The 21,138-nt window shown below is 44.6% G+C and overlaps 1 protein-coding gene across 11 annotated transcripts in view; it reads right to left on the minus strand.

Annotated features, from left to right (window-relative positions):
* The window catches only part of LOC114597953 (uncharacterized), a 210,845-nt gene that overhangs the window by 24,125 nt on the left and 165,582 nt on the right, over nucleotides 1-21,138 (minus strand). For 7 of the 11 annotated variants that reach the window (XR_003706925.2, XM_028731484.2, XM_077929790.1 and 4 more), the window contains 7 exons: nucleotides 16,104-16,232; nucleotides 8,345-8,473; nucleotides 6,590-6,718; nucleotides 6,238-6,366; nucleotides 4,144-4,272; nucleotides 3,278-3,406; nucleotides 1,322-1,453 (listed from right to left, as the gene is read on the minus strand). Coding sequence is in view for 10 of the 11 variants with exons in the window: in XM_028731484.2 (XP_028587317.2) it covers nucleotides 1,322-1,453; nucleotides 3,278-3,406; nucleotides 4,144-4,272; nucleotides 6,238-6,366; nucleotides 6,590-6,718; nucleotides 8,345-8,473; nucleotides 16,104-16,232 (906 nt within the window). In the remaining variant the exon portion in view is untranslated. The remainder of the gene's footprint in view (nucleotides 1-1,321; nucleotides 1,454-3,277; nucleotides 3,407-4,143; nucleotides 4,273-6,237; nucleotides 6,367-6,589; nucleotides 6,719-8,344; nucleotides 8,474-16,103; nucleotides 16,233-21,138) is intronic. The other 4 variants (XM_028731486.2, XM_028731487.2, XM_028731489.2 and 1 more) reach the window with 4 other exon arrangements.

Consider the following 21,138-nt stretch of genomic DNA (forward strand, 5'->3'; position numbering starts at 1 on the left):
TCTATCTCTTAAATCTATAACCCTGTGTGATTTGTAAATTTAGACGCAGTACCAATTTGTAAATGTTATCAACCCTGGTTGCAGATTTTTTAAAAAGCATTTCCACAGCCGTTTTAAAGCAAAGTATGACACCGGACATGTAGACCAAGAAAGCAGTTGTGGATAGAAATTTCCTTCTGCACTGCGCTTGAAATGCACACTTTGGAACAAACTATATTAGTTTATTAATATCGGCTGTCAACATGGAGAGGAGTAAACCCACATGCACAAACAAGAACCACTCACTGCATGGAATTAAGTGAAATCATTTTGCAATGGCTGTGCCACATCAAAACAAGCATGAGATTTGGGCCTGGTAATTCCCATTTTACAGATGAAGAATTGAGGCTGGGCAACATGTGAGTTCATGACTGACCAATGATTAGTACACATTCCGAGGTCCAAGTCCAGCCTTCCCAATATCATCATCATCATCATCATCATCATCATCATCATCTATTGAATTCATATACTGCCCTATACCTAGAGGTCTCAGGGCGATTCACAGAACAAAATCAGAATATAAAACCACAAAATATATAATCAAAATAAAAACAACAACCCCACTGGCTTATGCTGGCTTGAGGTTGCAAATACAATGGCCCAAATGGTTCGGAATGGTGTTTAACTTCTAACACATCACCTACTTAAGCCCTAAACGGCCTCGGTCCAGTATACCTAAAGGAGCATCTCCACCCCCATCGTTCTGCCCAGTCACTGAGGTCCAGCACCGAGGGCCTTCTGGCGGTTCCCTCGCTGTGAGAAGCCAAGTTACAGGGAACCAGGCAGAGGGCCTTCTTGGTAGTGGCACCCGCCCTGTGGAACGCCCTCCCACCAGGTGTCAAAAGAGGAAAACAACTACCAGACTTTTAGAAGACATCCGAAGGCAGCCCTGTTTAGGGAAGCTTTTAATGTTTAATAGGTTATTGTATTTTAGTGTTCTGTTGGAAGCCACTCAGAGTGGCTGGGAAAACCCAGCCAGATGGGCGGGGTATAAATAAATAAATAAATAAATAAATAAATAAATAAATAAATTATTATTATTATTATTATTATTATTATTATTATTATTATTATTATTATTATTATTTGCATGCCAGAAAAACTAGAACAGATATTTTAGAATATAATCACGTGAATATAAGTATAAAAACACTGCTCTGCATTACCTAGGAAGAGCCCCCCCCCCATTGTTAAGAGAACGAAGGGCCAAGTCCCTATTCAAATCTGATCCTAACAATCAAGCCAAGGCGAATGTTGATGAAGCGAGAGTGACACTTACGGAGGTCACAGCGGATTCCGTAGTAACCTGGCAGGCAGCCACACTTGCCGGTGACATGATGGCACTCTTCATTCTTTCCAGAGCACTGACATACTTGGTTACAGTTCTCCCCATATGTGCCTGGCAGACAAGCTGAGGGAAGAGGAAATGTAAACCGATGAATTACATTTGTCTTGGTAAACACAGTGCTCAAACAAAGAGCCGGGTAGAATTTATTCAATAAGACCGCTGCCTGCAGAAGAATGCTGCCCTCTGGGACTTTGGGTTTATTACGTTTGCTTGGGGATTACTTTGTGGTTTGATTTTGTTTTGCTCAGTCAATTTGTGCCCAACTGTCATGGGCCAGTTGCAATTTTCTTGTCACTTAGAGAAAGTCATAGGTTGATGTCAAGGAAAATCGACTAAAATAATAAAACTCAGGAGAGTCTCCCAAATATGCGTGGTGACTCTCTCGCCCACAGATGCCTTAAAGCTTCAAGTCAGCTTCAAATGCTTATGCTGTTTCTTTCCTGGTTCTCTCTCTCTGCCCTGGCGTGGAGCTCATGCTAAAAGTCTGCGGTTTATGCTACGTGAGCTATTCTCCACCACAAATACAAGTGTATGTTTAAATTGTGTGTTTCCAGTGACATGTCATGGGAAAGCATCCAAGTTACTTAAGAGCTGGTTCACACATGCAAGGACACTTGATCATGTCACATGACAACTCACACAGAACGACAGAATTGTAGAGTTGGAAAGGACCACGGCAGTCATCTAGTCCAACCCCTGCAATACAGGAATCTTTTTGAACCCGCAACCCTGAGATTAAGAGTCTCATGTCCTACCAGCTGAGTTATCCCAGGCGGTTGAACCAACTGATGCTAAATCAATCCTTTAACATGAATTGGTTAAAGTTAACAGTGAAACTAATTGCATAGCATTTTTGAAGTGATGTGAAAGTGTTATCTCTGATGGCCCATTCACACATTAGAGCCATCACTTCATGGATCTGTTGGCAAATGATGAATGGGCCTGTATGAACCGGCCTCAAGTGTGGTGGGAGAAATCAATGCTCCATTTCTGCACCTGCTAAGGCATTGGAGGAAATCGTGTGTACCAAACACTATAGACCTTCAAAGCAAGAACTGCACATGCGAAGCCAAGCCTTTTCAAATTAGCCACTCTGAGATTCTTGTTGGTGTGCCTTCCTAGTGTTTTATGCGCTGTAATAACTCACTTGGTAGAACATGAGACTCTTCATCTCAGGTAGCGGGTTCGAGCCCCACATTGCGCAAAAGATTCCTGCATTGCAGGGGATGGACTAGATGGCTCTCGTGGTCCCTTCCAACTCTACAGTTATATCATTATGCTAGATACTCTGTTTCTGTGCTCCACTTTCCATGCCGGTTCATTGTTTTCTTGTGCTGTATTTTGTATTTGCATATCTTATTGTCAGGTAGGGGTTGGTTTTTATTGTAAGCTGCTTTATGCCAGAAGTTCCTCAAAATTTATAAATAAGGGATACATCTGAGGTATAGATTTTAAAATTAATTAAATGAACCACCTTGTTTTAAATTAATTAAATGAACCACATACTGTTCATTCTTCACTTCTTTCACTGTGGAACTCCCTGTCAACTGACACGAGGCAGGTGCCTTTACTGTGTTGTTTTCAGTGCCTGCTAAAAGCTTGTTTGTCTAGGCAAGCCTACCCAGATACGGAAAACTGATATGTGTTTTTAACATTTCACTTTCTTGATGCATATTTATAACCTCTTCTCATGTCAGCTTGTTTTTAACTCTGACTTCTCTCCAGAGTTTTAATGTAAGTTTTATTTTATGTCAACTGCCTAGAGAGCTTTAAGCAGTATACAGATTCTGGTGATGAACGAATGAATGAATGACCTTATTCCTTCATGACAAAACACACACACACACACACACACACACACACACACACACACACACACGGACTTACTTCTTTCGCAGCCACTGCCCACAAAACCTGGAGGGCAGCCACACTCCCCGCTCACGTGGTTGCAAGGGAAACCCGGAGGGCATTTGCAGCGCTCAGTACAATTGCTGCCATAGTAGCCAGGCAGGCAAGCTGGAGAAAATAAAAGCAAAGCCATCTCTGCTAGAAGTCTGAATATACTTCTAAGTGCTGTGACCCATCCTCTCCCTACGGCTCCAAATGACCCTCTTGCTGTTCCCTAGAATTCTCCCCTCCACATGCCATTGTTTAACCCTTATTGTTGTCTGCAGTGTTATCCAGCAGCTTGTGCTCAGGATAAACAAGTTGAGTGACCCATGCACAAGCCAAGAAACCACTGTGGGCAGAGAGGCAGAGAGAAACAATAGCCCAAATGAGCATGTTTTGACTAGGCTCCCCAGCTTTCATTTATTGGAAAACTATGGACAACTTCAGGGACGCGGGTGGCGCTGTGGGTTAAACCACAGAGCCTAGGACTTGCCGATCAGAAGGTCGGCGGTTCAAATCCCCGTGACGGGGTGAGCTCCCGTTGCTCGGTCCCAGCTCCTGCCAACCTAGCAGTTCGAAAGCATGTCAAAGTGCAAGTAGATAAATAGGTACCGCTCCAGCGGGAAGGTAAACGCCGTTTCCGTGCTCTGCTGTGGTTTGCCAGAAGCGGCTTAGTCATGCTGGCCACATGACCCAGAAGCTGTACGCCGGCTCCCTTGGCCAATAAAGTGAGATGAGCGCTGCAACCCCAGTGTCGGTCACGACTGGACCTAATGGTCGGGGTCCCTTTACCTTTATGGACAACTTCAGGTCAGTGGGATTTAAGATGTCACAGAGCAAAAGAGGGCTTAATGGGAACTTACGCTTGTCACACTGTTCTCCTCTCCAGCCCATTTCACAGTGACACACTCCAGTCTGGGGGTTGCAGGAGGAGCTGTGCTCACAGTCACACAGCCCTTCACACCTCTCCCCAAAGGAACCATTTGGACAAGCTGAGGATAAATTGTGAAACACAAGCAAAATCAATACGTTCTCTCCCAGAGGGCAGGGGGGGTTGAATAATTTGAGCGCAACCACCACCACCTCAGGAAATAGTCAATATTTATCAATATCAATATTATCTCAAAATTATGAGTGCCATGCTGAAGGTCAGGATTTGTAATCTGAAAGGTGTGGCATAGAGTTAAACCCTGTAAAGCAAAATTCTAGAATGTTTTATCTATATTATGAGTGTCCAACCACACAGTTGAGGCCTACACATGCTGCACATCCTCCCTGGATATTTTTCATAACTCAGGAGTCTCGAAAGTTTCGCATGCGAGTCCTATTCGGAGTAGACCCCCTGAAGTTAATGGACCTGGCTTAATTTCAAAGGGTCTACTCTGAGTAGGGCTACAACCTTATGAATTTAGACACATCAGTTTGCTAATATACGAAACAAGCTGGACTTAGGAGAATTCCACAGTGTTATCTGTGACCATTTATATACGAATTTTGTGTAGTTTTAAAATAAAATAAAATCACACATAAATGAGATGGAACAGACTTTTGGATGAACACATGTGAATAATAATAATAATAATAATAATTTGTTATTTATAGCCCGCCCATCTGGTTGGGTTTGCCCAGCCATTCTGGGTGGATATCCAACAGAATATTAATATTAATAATAATATTAATAATAAAGTGATAAAACATCAAACATTAAAAACTTCCCTAAACAGGGCTGCCTTCAGATGTCTTCTAAAAGTCAGACAGTTGTTTATTTCCTTGACATCTGATGGGACGGCATTCCACAGGCGGGTGCCACTACTGAGAAGGCCCTCTGCCTGGTTCCCTGTAACCTCACTTCTCGCAGGGAAGGAACCGCCAGAAGGCCCTCAGAGCTGGACCTCAGTGTGAAAGTGAAATGGGAAAGTGGCACTGACCAGAAACTGAGTGATCTGTCCACCCCTAGTTTCTGTAAAGTATTTGGCCTATTTGTGAGCTATTCCAAGATTTAGGACAGAGGTGGAAACCAAAGTCACACTCTACCATCAAGCATAATAGACAACGGGGTCCTTGACTTCAGTTTTCACCTGAAGAGAAAGAGAGCAGGTGTGTATGTAAAGGAAGCTACTGAGATGATAGGTTTTGAAGGAGGAGAAAGAAGCCATACCTTGAAAGGGGGAAAAGGAAGACAGGAGTCCCCATACCTGAAAGGACGGCAAAGAATCAGAGAACGCAGATCGAGTTTTTGCATTTGATTCAGTCAGCAAAATAATACACAAACAGAGAAATCCAAAACTGGCTTATGGTGGGCTATAGGTCCACTGGGAGTATATGCTATCGGGAACCCACAGAAAGCCCCAAAACAGGGCACTCCAAGGCAGGGAGTGAGCAAAACGGAGCTGGCCTAGGAACCACTGGATCCTGAACCAGGTTCTCTGCTTTCGTGTAATGGCATCAGACCAAGTCATCGTGCACCTTACCTTCCACTGCAGCCACTGTTGTTGCCCACCACCAGAGGGCGCTCATTTAGATTGCACCCTAAGACGGAAACCCTGAAACCATTCATTTAGGCCAGGCATAGGCAAACTTGACCCTCCAGATGTTTTGGGACTACAACTCCCATCATCCCTAGCTAACAGGACCATTGGCCAGGGATGATGGGAGCTGTAGTTCCAAAATATCTGGAGGGTCGAGTTTGCCTATGCCTGATTTAGTCCTTTTTACCGAAGTCCCATGAAACACCAGTGCAAATGCTCCAGTGTAACGGATATCATTACTGCAGCTTTAGAGCTCCTATCTTAAGGCTTGATGCGGGACCAAGAGTTATGTGGGAGAGTGCAAAGGCACATAACTGCAAGATGTAGCGAGTGCAGAAATGGCACATAATCACAAATGGATACAGCAACACAAATATTTTCGATTATCACAGGGGCCTTTTATAAAGTTAAAAGAACTGCGATCCTTACGAGTATCACAATGGTCCCCAATCCAGCCTGGACGACAAATGCATTCCCCAGAACGATGATCACAAATTCCACCATTGCTACAGCTGCAGCTCTGCTGACACCTTTCTCCATACTTCCCTGCTTCACACTCTGCAGTGAAAGAGAACAGGCTTTCACTAGTTTATGAATGAAACTGTCCAGCCTGAAAAGAACTCAGACTTGGCAGCTGACCTTCAGCTCTGCTTAGATCGAGTTTAACCAATGTAGGTTTATTGCTAGTGTACTGTTACTCACCCAAGCCCTTTGGGGACGAGCCATTATATGAACCGAAATGAATATGAAAGCAATATTGACAATATTTTCTCAAATTTACCCAGTTCACAGGCTATTCCGGTCCAACCTTTGGGGCATAGGCACTCTCCAGTCGCGGGATCACAAGTAGCCTGGTTTTGACAGATGCAGTGCTGCAGGCAGTCCTTACCATACAGACCCGGAGGGCAGGCTGTGGACAAGAATATATTTTTAGCTTAACATGAAAGGACCATCACTAAAATTGTGCATAGGAGTCATTTTAAAAAATGAGGATGAGGCATGTTCTGCATTCGGCTGTTGCAAAGGATGCTTTTCGTACCTCATGGGTTCAAGAGTGCTATTAAGGGAGACCAGAGTAGGGAGCTGCCCTTGCTCACTATTATTCCTCAGGAATTTCTTGTTATGGGGGCATGAAAAGCATGTTCATAACTGCCTATATAAACCACATGTCTGAAACCCCACAGAAAAAGTCCTGAAACCATTTTGTCCCTCCCAAATGGACCTCAAATATTTCTCTGCAAGGTCAAAGGAAAATGGAAAAGCCTCCCCATTGTCTTTTCGTTCACAAATCCTGTCTTAAGGGTATGTCTGTGTATGAATAGGGTGAGCCTGTGACCTGGCTCAGGAACTAAGTATTTGTCATTACAAAAAACTGGCCAGGCTCCCCAGGGTATCCAGTCAAGTGATCATTAACTGGTAACCTGCCAGACAGGAGATAAACAACGCACTCAGATTTCTGTTGTAGACCACCTTTTCTGTGATGTAGGTATGATGTTTGTGGGGGGTGGTCTTGGGTTACACCCCTTCTGTGATGTAGGTATGATGTATGGAGGGGTGGGAAGGTGGGGATGCAATCCTGGCATCCAATGAAATGTGGGCATATGAGAGGTGGGGAAATGTTCAGTGTAAAAAGTTGTAACATGACCGTATCAAAAGATATTTGAGTTAAACTAATATAATTTAGTGTCGTTGGGTTAATGCTGCTGTCTTTTCTCCCGTTAATGGGGCAGTGATGGCATGGGGCATGCCTCTACCATGTCCAGCCTCTTTTCCTGCTCTTTCGGATGTGGCAGACATTTTGCATTATGCCACACCCCTATGACGGCCAATTTGTGCTCGTAACACTTTCTCAAAATTCCAGATGTTCCCACTAGCCCAGAAAGGTTGGTGACTTCTGATCTAATGTAAAAGGGTCCCAGTCAGACTGCTGACTGACATGTGAATCTCCTACCTGCGGGCGGTATTTTTATGCATTAAAAAATGGCATCCCTACCTGCTGTCACAAGTGGTACAGGCTATTTTACTACCTTAAGTCTCTACCATCTCACTGGGGTCGTGGGTGGTGCTTTGGTCTAAACCACGGAGCCTCTTGGGCTTGCCGATTGGAAGGTGGGCGGTTCGAATCTGTGCGATGGGGTGAGTTCCCGCTGCTCTGTCCCAGTTCCTGCCAACCTGGCAGTTCAAAAGCACACCAGTGCAAGTAGATAAATAGATCCTGCTGTGGCAGGAAGTTAAACAGCATTTCCGTGCGCTCTGGCTTCTGTCACAATGTTCCGTTGCACCAGAAGCGGTTTAGTCATGCTGGCCACGTGACCCGGAAAGCTGTCTGTGGACAAATGCCAGCTCCCTCGGCCTGAAAACAAGATGAGCACCGGACCCCATAGTCGCCTGTGACTGGACTTAACCGTCGAGGGGTCCTTTGCCTTTTTTACCTTTCCATCTCATTCTACTGCATATGAAGACCAGACCTTTGTTTCATTGCCACCTTGATCTACTGTTTGGCCAAGCCAGGCCCAAATTTAAATCCACAGTGTACCTTCCTGACAGACTGGTCCTCTCCATCCAGCTGTGCAGACGCATGCCCCAGTGATGTGGTCACAGAGTGCTGCGTTCTTACAATTGCAACGCTGACGGCAGCTTTGTCCATAAGTGTTAATGTGACAAGCTGGAGAGAGGGAAAGAGAGAAAATGAACCATAAAACCCAATCACGAGACATCAAAGGACACATCAAATTCATTTGGAACTCAATTCAAGGAAAATAAAGAGAGGGAACTGATTCGGGATGGGCGATACTTTCAAGTCACGCACATGTGTTTGTATATTCATTGCAACTGACAAAGAGACCCGCAAATATGTATCATCATAACACAATTTGAATGGTGATTTCTTTTCTTAGAAAGTAACAATTGGAATCCTTTGCGTGATAGATCAGCTGTCTTCTTCCAACAGAATGTCTGGGTATAAAACAAACTGCCACAGCCAGTCTGACGGGCTGTTTGTTTGGAAACTCTTCTGAAAAAGCCCAGCTTTTTCTTTATTGCTGCTGGCAGAATCGCTGTAATACCAAATGAGGCTGATATAATATCAGGCCCCTCTCAAAGGGATGAAGCAAAGGTGATATGGTCAAGTCTTGGGTTCCTGCTCTGCACAAATAAACTAAAATGTGCAAATACAGCACCAACTCCTCTCAAAAAACAAACCAAGTGCACCAACTGTCCAAAGGAACATTTCGTGTGAAACTGCATAATTTGCATGCTTTATTCTGATTTCCCACTGCAGATTTTGCCATCTTTGTTTGAAAGGTGGGCATGGAGGTACCACTAGCAGTTCAGTATTCTTTATTCTTCTGTCTCTTCTTTTTTATCACCACTGCTCAGAGCAGGAAGAAAAAGCCTGATCTGGTAGAATGCAGGGAGCTCTTTTATCCAGTCAGACCTGTGGCCTAATGCATGGAAAGAGAGCTGGGTTTACTGCACCTTTGGTCTGATACAACATTGCAATCCTACATTTTCTCCCTCATACATGACTCTGTGTGGCTCTACGTATGCAGATATATAGCACCTGGTGCTCATGTTTAAACTTAACATGTGTTGCCAGCTACCACAAGGTAAAGGTGGCATCCATTCCTGCTGTAAGCCTGATAGTACCGTACACACATCTGCAACCATTTCAAAAATGTGCATAATGGGAGCATGATACAAATTTGCACCACGTGATTGGGCACTGTGAGCAAATATAAAGCTGCCTTACACAATACACAATGTGTATTAAACTACTGTGTGGTTGCATGTACCCCATGGTAGGTGAAAAGGTAAAGGTAAAGGACCCCTGGACGGCTAAGTGATTAAGTCTAGTCAAAGGCGACCATGGGGTTGCGGTGCTCATCTCGCTTTCAGGCTGAGGGAGCCGGTGTTTGTCCGTAGACAGCTTTCTGGGTCATGTGGCCAGCATGACTAAACCACTTCTGGTGCAACAGAACACCATGACGGAAGCCAGAGCGCACAGAAATGCTGTTTACCTTCCTGCCACAGCAGGATCTATTTATCTACTTGCCCTGGCGTGCTTTTGAACTGCTAAGTTGGTAGGAGCTGGGACAGAGCAACGGGAGCTCACTCTGTCGCAGGGATTCAAACTGCCAACCTTCCAGTTGGCAAGCCCAAGAGGCTTAGAGGTTTAGACCACAGCGCCACCTGCGTCCCCTCCCATGGTAGGACAATAAGCAATCACTATGTAAACAACTGATGTCACCCATGTGAATGGGTCTGAAAATGGGGAGGATTCCTCCTGCTTTCATTGACCTCGTATTTTTCTCCTTGGGTCAATGGCTTGGGGCTATTAGAGAAAAAAAGACAGACACAGCAATTGTCTGAGGTCACAAATCTATGACTGGGGTAGAGATCCTGAACGTTCCTGACTTCTATTTAAGGTTTTCCTTTCTATATTTTTCTGGCTTATGTCCCTGCTCTGCAGCATGGGATGTAGGATGCTGGCTTGAGCCATCTGTTCTTTCTCTTCCACATCCTCTGGGCATGCTGGCAGGTGAACTTCCTGCTGGCCATGTCCCAACCCAGCAAGGCCTGCCATGACAGATGCAGAACTTCTGGTACTTTAGACAGCTGAACAAATGCCTTTGGGTGCCCTCTAGAGTACTAGACAAGAACAGCTGGTTCTGCCAAAGGGATGTGCAAGAAAACCTATCTTCATTGTGTTGCACTGAGCCATCACTGACTCGCTTTGATCCAAGGCTGCTGGCCAGAGTTCAGCTCTGGAACCTATTGAAATGCTGGTCCTCAACTGCGGAACATCATTGTCACTCTAACTAATGATGAATTCACTCTCAGGGTGCCAACAGCACAGTAACCAAGGGCACCTAGCTGGAAGAGGGAGGTATCAGCGCCCTCAATGTAACTCGTAAGTTTGCAGAAGTACAAAAAGTTGTTAAAAATCAGGACCCAAAATAGCGCAATAAAGATTGGGCATGCTTAGTAGGCACAAAACACAGCAACTGACATTTCACACATGCACACATACTCTGAGAAAAGTGTTTTAGTGCTAATTAAAAAAAACCACTGATTAAAACACGCACATGCATATACCCCTTTTCCAGTTAATGCCCATTTAGAAATAAATGATGTCATTGCAAAGGGCTTTTCCTCCATCGTTTCATTCAAAGCATCATTGTGTTGTATTCAAGTGGTATTTTGTATTGAATGCAACACACTTGTATTTAAGCAGTATTTCATTTATTTGTTTTATGTAAGAATTATGGTGTTTTAATGCAGATTAAAGGATGGATAGGTATAAAAAATTAAACAGGAAAATAAAATTATGCACATGGTAAAGGTCACTGTGTGCTGAATTGGAAAAAAACCCACCTGCCTGATTGTCAATACACAGATTGTTTGAAAAGGCAGAACAATAGCAGCATGGGCAACCAGACCTATAGAGTTTGTGCTATTCTTCCATTCTGCAAATGGATGACTGGCAATAGGGTGTTTTGTCTTGTCTGGTCTTTTTTTTTAAAAACAGCTTTATGGCTGGGGTGGGTAAAACTGGATTAAAAAGGGGTAAGGAAAAAAACCCAGGGCATTTTTACTTTTATTATTTATTACCTTTGTATACCACACTTCTTCCATAGATCTCAGGGTGGTTCACATATGTTTTATTGCATGTGTTAAGAGCACAGAACTTGTCTGGAAGCACTCTAAGAGGCCAGGTAAGGCAGGGAGGTCTCAGCACCTATCTTTTAGAAATTAATCACTTATTAGTGGTGAAATATGGTCTGAAGCTCAACATCAAAAAAACGAAGATCATGGCCACTGGTCCCATCACCTCCTGGCAAATAGAAGGGGAAGAAATGGAGGCAGTGAGAGATTTTACTTTCTTGGGCTCCATGATCACTACAGATGGTGACAGCAGTCAGGAAATTAAAAGACGCCTGCTTCTTGGGAGAAAAGCAATGGCAAACCTAGACAGCATCTTAAAAAGCAGAGACATCACCTTGCCAACAAAGGTCCGTATAGTTAAAGCCATGGTTTTCCCAGTAGTGATGTATGGAAGTGAGAGCTGGAATATTTAAGACAGAGCAGAACCAGATGTTAGAAGGGTGATGCAGGTGATGTTGAATACAGCAGCCCCCTCTATCCTGCTCCCCCTCCTCTGGTACCTCCTAGTAACGCAAAATGCGACATCACAGCATCCCATCCCCAGCAAGCTGGGATGAAACTGCATGAAACTGCAGGGAATAGAGTACAACCCCAGAGCATGGTCATATCATGCTATGTGTTGAAGAAATGCTATGGGGAAAAGGAGAGGAGGATATATGTTCTTAAAACATCTAACCCGGTCTCAGATACAAGCATTAGTGACTTCTATTGTCCCGAAAGCTGAATCAGCCATTTTCACGCCTTCTGAATTCTTCAGTCCAAGTAAGCCCTGGCTACGAGTGAAGCTCATCAATGTTGCAGCCGTTTGCCTCGGTGCTTCAGACTCGCCCTGCAGGTGCTGGTGCCCTCTGCCTGCTAACCGAGCAAAAGGGGCTCGTTTATTTTATTCCCGCTTGTTGGCAAGTTCTCAGCAGATGGGTTGCATCCTCCCTTATCAATAATTTTGAAAAGCTTTTTCATTCACGCCGAGCAGCCTCCCTAAGCCAGCGGCTTTTAATAGCATTAAGTCTTAGAGCAAATCAATTTCTGTCTCAATTATGCGCCAGTCTTGCGCTCCCCTCCAAACCTTTTACTTCTCTCTTAGGAGAAGATCTCTCCATCACCCGGCACCGCGAGGCCTGCATATAAATACGATGTTGTCGTGCGCTGCCAGAGGACCTGGAAGCGAGCCATCACCCGACCGCTTTAATAGCAACCTTTGGAAGAAACCAGCAGTGTCACCCGTGTATTACAAGGCATTACTGGCCAGTCTTTAAATCAAAGCGATGATTCATTGTTTAGCTAAGAGGCAAAGGGGGCTACCTTCTTTGCATTGTTGTTTGACCTTATCCCTTTAACTCGGAGGCAAACGAAGTTGCAAAGACTGTGGCACCTTAACTAGTGCACAAAATAAATCAAAGGTGGTGCAGAAAGCTTTAATGGTCCCATCACGCAAGGACAAATAGTGGCTTTTGGATACGAGTACAGCACACTTTGGTGGGAAGATGAAGGAGACAGGCATGGCTTAAGATGAAGGGTTTTGTTTCTTAATTAAACTTAATATGTAGAAACAAAGCTTGCAGGGCCTTTTAAAAAAAGAAAATGAAATAAATCGTCCAGAAACATCAGTCAAAGACTAAGCTGATTGATTGCTAACTTCACAAATGTTTGGAAAGTCACAGCAAATGGTCTGTGACTGAAGAAAAGTTATCACCGTTCTGATTTGGTAACAGCCTGGGCTCTTATACAAGGTAACACAATAGGCCCATATTTCACGAAGCCTAGAGGGCAGCTACAGAGGTGAAGAACCTTCCTCTTGAGTAGCTCTGCTAACAAATGATGAGAGTAAAGTGTCCACTGAGCAACTGCAGAATGTGGTGTGCTGTGGTGAGCTTTCAAGTCGAACGGTTTTCAAAAGCGAGGTTCCGGCCCTCACCACCAAGGAAGAAAACCTGACAACGTTCTTAAGTGTTTGTTACCTGCTGGAGGCTTGGAAACAAGGCCACATAATGGCTTCTGTTACATGGAGAATACGGAGAAAGAGAATTTGTGCTCTGCACTCTACAAAGCTGGCTTCAGTTTTTTGGGAGCCCTTGGACACCTTCGCCTAGGGAAGGTGCTGTTACTCTTTCTTGGGGCAAGTGGTGTAGAGATGGCCAATTTGGGGCAAGAGGTTCACTGACTTAAAAGAGCTTGCTGGTCTCCTGACCCTTCATGTTAAAGCTTATGTAGCACATTTATTTGTGTACATCTTGGAGAAGTCAGGGGCAAATTTATTTATTTATTTAATTAATTTATATTCCCACCCTTCTGCTTGAAGGAGCCCAGGGTGGCCTCAATAATGCCTTCATACTCATTGATGATGTCTTAAATGGGCCTTGCACCAGGGAGGAACCAAGATGGCGGCACTGATTCCAAGTAGTTGGGCTCTGGCAACTTCCCTACATGACTAAAAAGATTCCCGCATTGCAAGGTGTTGGACTCGATGACCCTCGTGGTCCCTTTCCAACCCTCCAATTATATGATGCTAAGACCTGATGTTATATATGATGTCAGATGTGGGTCAGGAAAAGGCACAAGGAGAAGGGGACAACAGAGGACGAGATGGTTGGACAGTGTTCTCGAAGCTACCAGCATGAGTTTGACCAAACTACGGGAAACAGTGGAAGACAGAAGTGCCTGGCGTGCTCTGGTCCATGGGGTCACGAAGAGTCGGACACGACTAAACGACTAAACAACAACAACACATAGATGTTCAAGGGGAGGGAAGGCAGTGATGTTTCCTTCTGCCAGCAGTCCATTACCCCACCTTTGGGAATAAGTTAGGAGGAGGATTAAAAATAAAAATAAAGTCCTGGTGCATACCCCTCCCTTTGTACTCAGAATGCTACCGTAATTACAAACTCAATGCAAACAGAAATGCCAGAAACTGTCTTATAACATTTGTCTACCTAGCTCAATACTGCCTACTCTGACCGGCAGTGGCTCTCTTGGATCTCAGAGGTCTTTCACATCCCTTGCTACCTGTTCCTTTTAACTAGAGATGCTGCCAAAGCTGCATTCGGGACCTTCTGCATGCAAAACACGTGCTCTTCTATCACCGACCTGTAATCATATATCTCTATCTCTGTACTGTTGCCGGCATCCGTCTGTCTCGGGAGACCAGTGGAGGATTGTGCCTTTGGGGGTGAAGTCAAATTGTCGGAAGGTTACGCCACCTGCTGTGGCTGTAGAGACTGATATGGGGCACATTTGGTTGCATGTCTATATATAGTCTATCTATTACTGTGAATTATCTTCTATAAAAAATGGATGTAAGCTTGTTTGCCTGGCACCAATGGAGCACAGCATGACCAGTTTATTATACCCTTTTCTCGGTAGGTGTTGCTGTGGAGGGGTACAGAGCTTTTGCTAGTAGGGTACAGTGTTGGTGCCTTTTAGCTGCAAACCCATTATGAATACATCAGGTGCATTGGTTTGAGCCTGCAAGAACTCATGCTCTTACTACAGGATGGGGCAGTAAGTGATAAAGCCTTAATCTTTCCCTTGATCCACTTATTTCTCAGAGGCATAATGGCTTTGCTGAATATTCTGTAATGACAGAAGCAAGTTCTGGCAGAGAAGTTTTTGCACACAGCAGCAACCAAGCACGCCAAGCCGACTCACAACACCAACTCGGCGGGCATCGTGCCTCAGTTGCAAGCAATGTTTACCTTGGAGGATCCAGCTGTTCTCCATTGTTTATGTATGGCAAATGCTTAATTGTTTTTTTTTGTATAGGAAAGGCCATAGCTAAACTTGTCCATCAAGAGAATGCATCAACAGAATAAGCATAGCAAATTATTGCAGAAGAGAAGTGTTATTGTTACATTCTGTCTACATCAAATGATAAATTCAGACGAAGATCTTCCACGGAAGAGATTGATTTGCACAATCGCCACACTGTTGGATCCATGTGGAACTGGATTATGAAACTGATCTATCTGCTGTGATCGCTAAAGAGTTGCTTGCATCCAATATTCCTTCCCACAACCCATTTCCATTCAGATCCCAGCATACTGTGATTTCAAAGCCAATGCGCCAAGGGACTATCTGCTGTTCAATTGACCCCTCCCCCCTCTATTGCCATGGAAGTAGATTTGGATAACCTGTGGATGTGGGGATTAGCAAAATGTAGGAGACAACTGTTGCAGCCAACATGTGGTAATAATTTCAAATAGCTAGACCATCATACAATAATTGAATCATCATAACCTTATGAATCAACCCTTGCTATTTTTTATTTATGTAAAAAAGGAAGAAATATACTCTACAGCTGTTGTCAAGTGTTTTATGCACGCATAAGCAACAGCACATACACATCAAAGTTAACTTGCTCATCGTCTTCCCAGCAGCTTGCAGCCTGCTTATTAAACTGGAGAGGAGCACAGAAATGAAGATTTCAGGTTCCACGGGTGAGCTCTTGGAGGGGAATGCCCCCCCCCCAAATCATGAAAAATATGATGTATAATCATGGTGCTTGCATGCAAACAATCATTCTGCATAAATCACGTTGCACACACAGATCTGCATCTGCACACAGATCTGGTATGCAAACACGGATGAGTTTGGTGAGATTTAGAGAGACGCTTTCTCATTAGTATACAAACCTTGCTCACAGCTGGGCCCGATCCAGCCAGGGAGGCACTGGCAGGTTCCATCGATGTGATTGCAGACAGCTCCATTCTTGCAGTCGCACACCTGGTGACAGTCCAGCCCAAAAAAGCCATCTGGACAAGCTGAAGATGGAAAATGATGAGAGGGTGATACTCGTTTGTGTATACATCTATCTATCTGGCAAGCAATATTCGCCTTCCCCGAAACAGAGCTTTTAGGAAGTAACAGGGGAATGCACACATTTACGTTTTAGTTAAGAGCTGATCCAAGAGTCTGTCTCTTGCACCGGAGGCAAAGCGGTGCTTGGACTGTAAAACTGGCCTCCCTCAGCATGAAAATGTATAAATAACATATTTGATGCTAGCCAGAAAATTATGCTGCTGAAAGAATAGCACGGTATGTCTAGTCAGATACTGATTCAGTCATGGCCCACCATGCTGAACACAATACACTAGTCAGACATTTCACTTGATGGGTCACAAATGAGATCAGTACTCCAACCCAATCCACAATGTTTCAAAGGAAGTCCAGGAGATAGTGTGTTGTGACCACGCCAGTGAATTACTCATCAATTAAGCACGTTAAGCTCTAGGGTTTCCAACAGATCATCCATAAAGAAAACAAGTAACACTCCAGCAGAGGGCACAATAGTATAGGTACAACATTTCACATGTGGTGGATGCGTGAACATATAAAGCCCTTCTGGGAGATGGTATTTACAGAAATAAGCTATAATACATGTGAAATGTGTCAGTTTGCATTTCTTAGGACAGAAAGTATTGATCTGATGTATAGAGATCTTTCCTATTCTAATTAATTCAAGAGGGTTCTGGAAGCTTCTCTGCATGAAAGAAGCAAGCAGAAGGTTCGTGATGTTTGGGTTATACCTTCAGAGAAGCTGAGTACAGCTGGCTTAAACTGGTTCTGTTATCTCTTTTTGCTTTTGTATGTTTTTCTCTTTTTCTGTAATTGTTGTATATTGTAAATCAATAAAACCATATTAAATAAATAATAAAGAAAACAAGTAACACTCCATCATGGTCTGCTCCTGTGTCTTTAACTGCAACTTAATATGCACAAATCAACAGGTGATTTTTTAATTGCATGGAGAGAACCTGCAAACATTGACACATCAAAGCTCCTGTTTATGGCATAGCTGCGGTGGCTGGTTGAAATCATGGCAACCTTAACAGGCTCCCATATGGTAAATCTTCTTACTTGCTCCAAACATTTTGGGGAGGGGGAGGGGGAGTTAGGCTCTCTTTTTCTATTCACCCCATGTGTTGTGGGAGATCACAGTTAAGTACTTGGGAGAAAGGCAGGATATACCATATTTTTTGCTCCATAGGACGCACCCGACCATAGGACGCACCTTGTTTTAGAGGGGGAGAACAAGAAGAAGAAAAAATCTCCCCCTCTCTGCTCAGCGCCCCTTCAGCGAAGCGGCAGAAGAAACGGAGCCCCTTCCATTTCTCCTCCCGCTTGGCTGAAGGGGCGCTGCGCACTCTCCCTCTCTGCTGAAGCCAGGAGAGTCTTGCTCTCCTGGCTTCAGCAAAAGGAACCCAAAGCCTTCGGAGCGCAGCGCGAGTTCCTGCTGCGCTCCAAAGGCTTCAGGGATAGCCACCTCTCCCCTCCGAGGCCATGGAGAGGCAATGGGATGCTCCTTCACTGCCGCTGCCATTTGGGACAAACGCCGGCTCACCCTCCTTCTTGAGCTTGGCAGGCGGCAGCCCTGGCAGGAAAAATGGGGACATTCTGGGATCAGATCAGGAGCCGGGATGGCTTTTGTAATTCTGGGAATGTCCCTGGAAAATCGAGACACTTGGAATGGAATGGGAATGGCGTGCTTGCAGATGGTGCCTCCAGGAATGTTAGCAGCAAGACCACTGAGCATGTTCCCCAACCCCTAATAGTATTTACCTATCCTATTCTGGCACTAGTGATGAATGGAAGTGAGAGCTGGAACATAAAGAAGGCTGATCGCCAAAGAATCAACGCTTTTGAATTATGGTGCTGGAGGAGACTCTTGAGAGTCCCATGGACTGCAAGAAGATCAAACCTATCCATTCTGAAGGAAATCAGTCCTGAGCACTCACTGGAAGGACAGATCGTGAAGCTGAGGCTCCAATACTTTGGCCACCTCATGAGAAGACTCCCTGGAAAAGATCCTGATGTTGGGAAAGATGGAGGGCACAAGGAGAAGGGGACGACAGAGGACGAGATGGTTGGACAGTGTTCTCGAAGCTACTAACATGAGTCTGACCAAACTGCGGGAGGCAGTGGAAGACAGGAGTGCCTGGCGTGCTCTGGTCCATGGGGTCACGAAGAGTCGGACACGACTAAACGACCAAACAACAACAACAACATGGCTAAGTGGGGATTTGAACCTGGCCTTCCAAGTCCTAGTCTGACACTCTAAGCCAGTGATTCTCAACCTGTGGGTCCCCAGATGTTGTTGGACTACAACTCCCATCATCCCTGAGCTCTGGCCTTGCTAGCTAGGGGTGATGGGAGTTGTAGTTCAACAACATCTGGGGACCCACAGCTTGAGAAAGGCTGCTCTAAGCATTACACCACAATCAGGCGGTGGCACCCTATGGCTTCTCCTTTGTTTTGTTCCCCAAATTTCTTCCTCATTCCTACCAGCAACTTATTTTTCTCTGTCTTTTAAAACTCTGGCCATAAGGAACAGGCAGGCTAGCTCACTGCTTTTTTGTTTTTCACTTGAGCTGAATAAAGTTTATTGTGATACTGCTGGTGTTAAGATTTATTTATTTTGTATCCTAGGGGAAACCAAGAGCTGCCTGAGTATTTTCCGTCAAAGGTGCAAATTGGCCTCGTTTCCACTAGAGGGCACCACAGGCACACACACAAAAATTACAATTTGCTCAGATACTAAAACACAGGCATTTGATTTCTCCTTATGTACTTGCCTTACAAAGTATAACAAGAACAATAGATTTAGTGTGGGAGTTAGAACTCTCTCAAATGCTTTGCACATACTCTATCCTGCTTCCACATCTATCTGCAAAGAATTTGTGTTTAAATCTGCACTTTGGAGTGTGTTTTCTTGCAAAACATGCAATTTCACGTGTGTTATATCCTAAAATACACATTTTGACATGATTTTGGTACTTCTTTTTAAAGCCAAGAATTGCACTGCAACGTTATATCAATGCCTAGTTCTGCATATTAGTCTGCGGAACTACAGATAGGGTCAATTTTGTATCAGAATTTGCAAAGAATTACTTCCCCAAGCGTCCCCACTGAGGAACTATTATGCGTATTCTGCGGAGTCCCACTGAGCTGCAGAACATTCTGCCAGGGGTCCTAAGAGTTCACAGTCTGTTCACATCAGATGCCAGGTAGGGAAGCTCCAAATAATTCCATCTCTGCATTTTTAAAAATATTTTTTTGCTACGATGCACACTACTCAGACCCCTACTGAGGATCATAACTTTGCTCTCCAGCAGATTTTGCCCTTCTCCAAATGCTGTGGCACCAGTTCTTGGCAGTTTTAGTATATTAAAGAGAAAAAAACACAACGTATTCAAATATGTACATTGAGACAATGTTTTTTTTTAAACAACAACAACAACAACAACTGTGGATCAATGCAGAAATCAGACGCCGGGTGAAACATGCAGAAAAAACAACAACAGACCATTAATAGATGTGTCCATTCCCAACGCCATTTGCTAGGCCTCACTACAACCCTGTATGAACTGTGATGCAGGATATAACCCTTCCATGTGGCTTTACATCTGGGCTGGAAAACCTAAGGGCTCTCCAGCTCTCTATTACCGTGTTCTTTTGACTCTTTGTAAGTCGAGGACCCGCCACCCGCTTGAGATAAATAAGACACAAGGACACATGTATTTAAGGTTAATGGGCTAAAGAAGGCTACAACTTTATTGGTTACAGCATGTGAGTGGTATTGGCTTAGCCATTGGATCAAACAATCTATACATGACTCCACCTCATGCAGCAGGGAGTCATCCGAAGGTTAACAACCAGTGGGAGGAGCTTGTTGATGCAAGTTGGCCCCTTATCTCTCTCGCCCTGACCTAGCCACTGTGATCCATGCGACGGTCACCTCCAGACTGGATTATTGTAACTCGCTCTACGTGGGGCTGCCCTTGAGACTGACCCAGAAACTCCAGCGGGTACAGAATGCCGCAGCGAGACTCCTTACGGGGTCCTCGCTGCGAGATCACATTCACCCGGTGCTATACCACCTGCACTGGCTCCCGGTGGAGTATAGGATCAGGTTTAAGGTGCTGGTTTTAACCTTTAAAGCCCTATACGGCCTAGGACCCTCGTACCTACGGGACCGCCTCTCCTGGTATGCCCCACAGAGAAACCTACGGTCTGTAAATAAAAACATCCTCAAGGTCCCAGGCCTCAGAGAGGTTAGGCTGGCCTCAACTAGAGCCAGGGCCTTCTCGGCTGCAGCTCCAATCTGGTGGAATGCTCTGTCACAAGAGACTAGGGCCCTGCGGGACCTGACATCTTTCCGCAGGGCCTGCAAGACAGAGTTGTTCCACCAGGCCTTTGGTCAGGGCGCAGCCTGACTCCCTCCTCTGGCAACCTGCACAGTATTTTGGTTGCCATCAATTTGATTTTAATTAATTTTTATAATGAAATATTTTAGAATGTGTGATTATTCAACTATTTGGTTATTTGATTGTTGTTAGCCGCCCTGAGCCCAGCTTCGGCTGGGGAGGGCAGGATATAAATAAAATTTATTATTATTATTATTATTAAATACAACTGGAAGCTTCCCCTGATGTCACCGGGGGTTGTGCCATGGCCCTAGCCACCAGCAGGGCATCAGACAGGATCCACGACCACCAGATTCCTTTAACGGAATACCCATACAAGGGGAGGGGAGGTGATGGCCATAACCTACCCTCTAACACATGACACATATTCCAATGCCTAACTGCCAATACCCAAAAGTTGTGACGAATTGCTATGAGGTAGGCGAAAAACCATGAGGCTGGTGCTAATTTGCCCAATGGGTAA

Source organism: Podarcis muralis, chromosome 6 (assembly GCF_964188315.1).
Source record: "Podarcis muralis chromosome 6, rPodMur119.hap1.1, whole genome shotgun sequence".
Lineage (NCBI taxonomy): Eukaryota > Metazoa > Chordata > Lepidosauria > Squamata > Lacertidae > Podarcis > Podarcis muralis.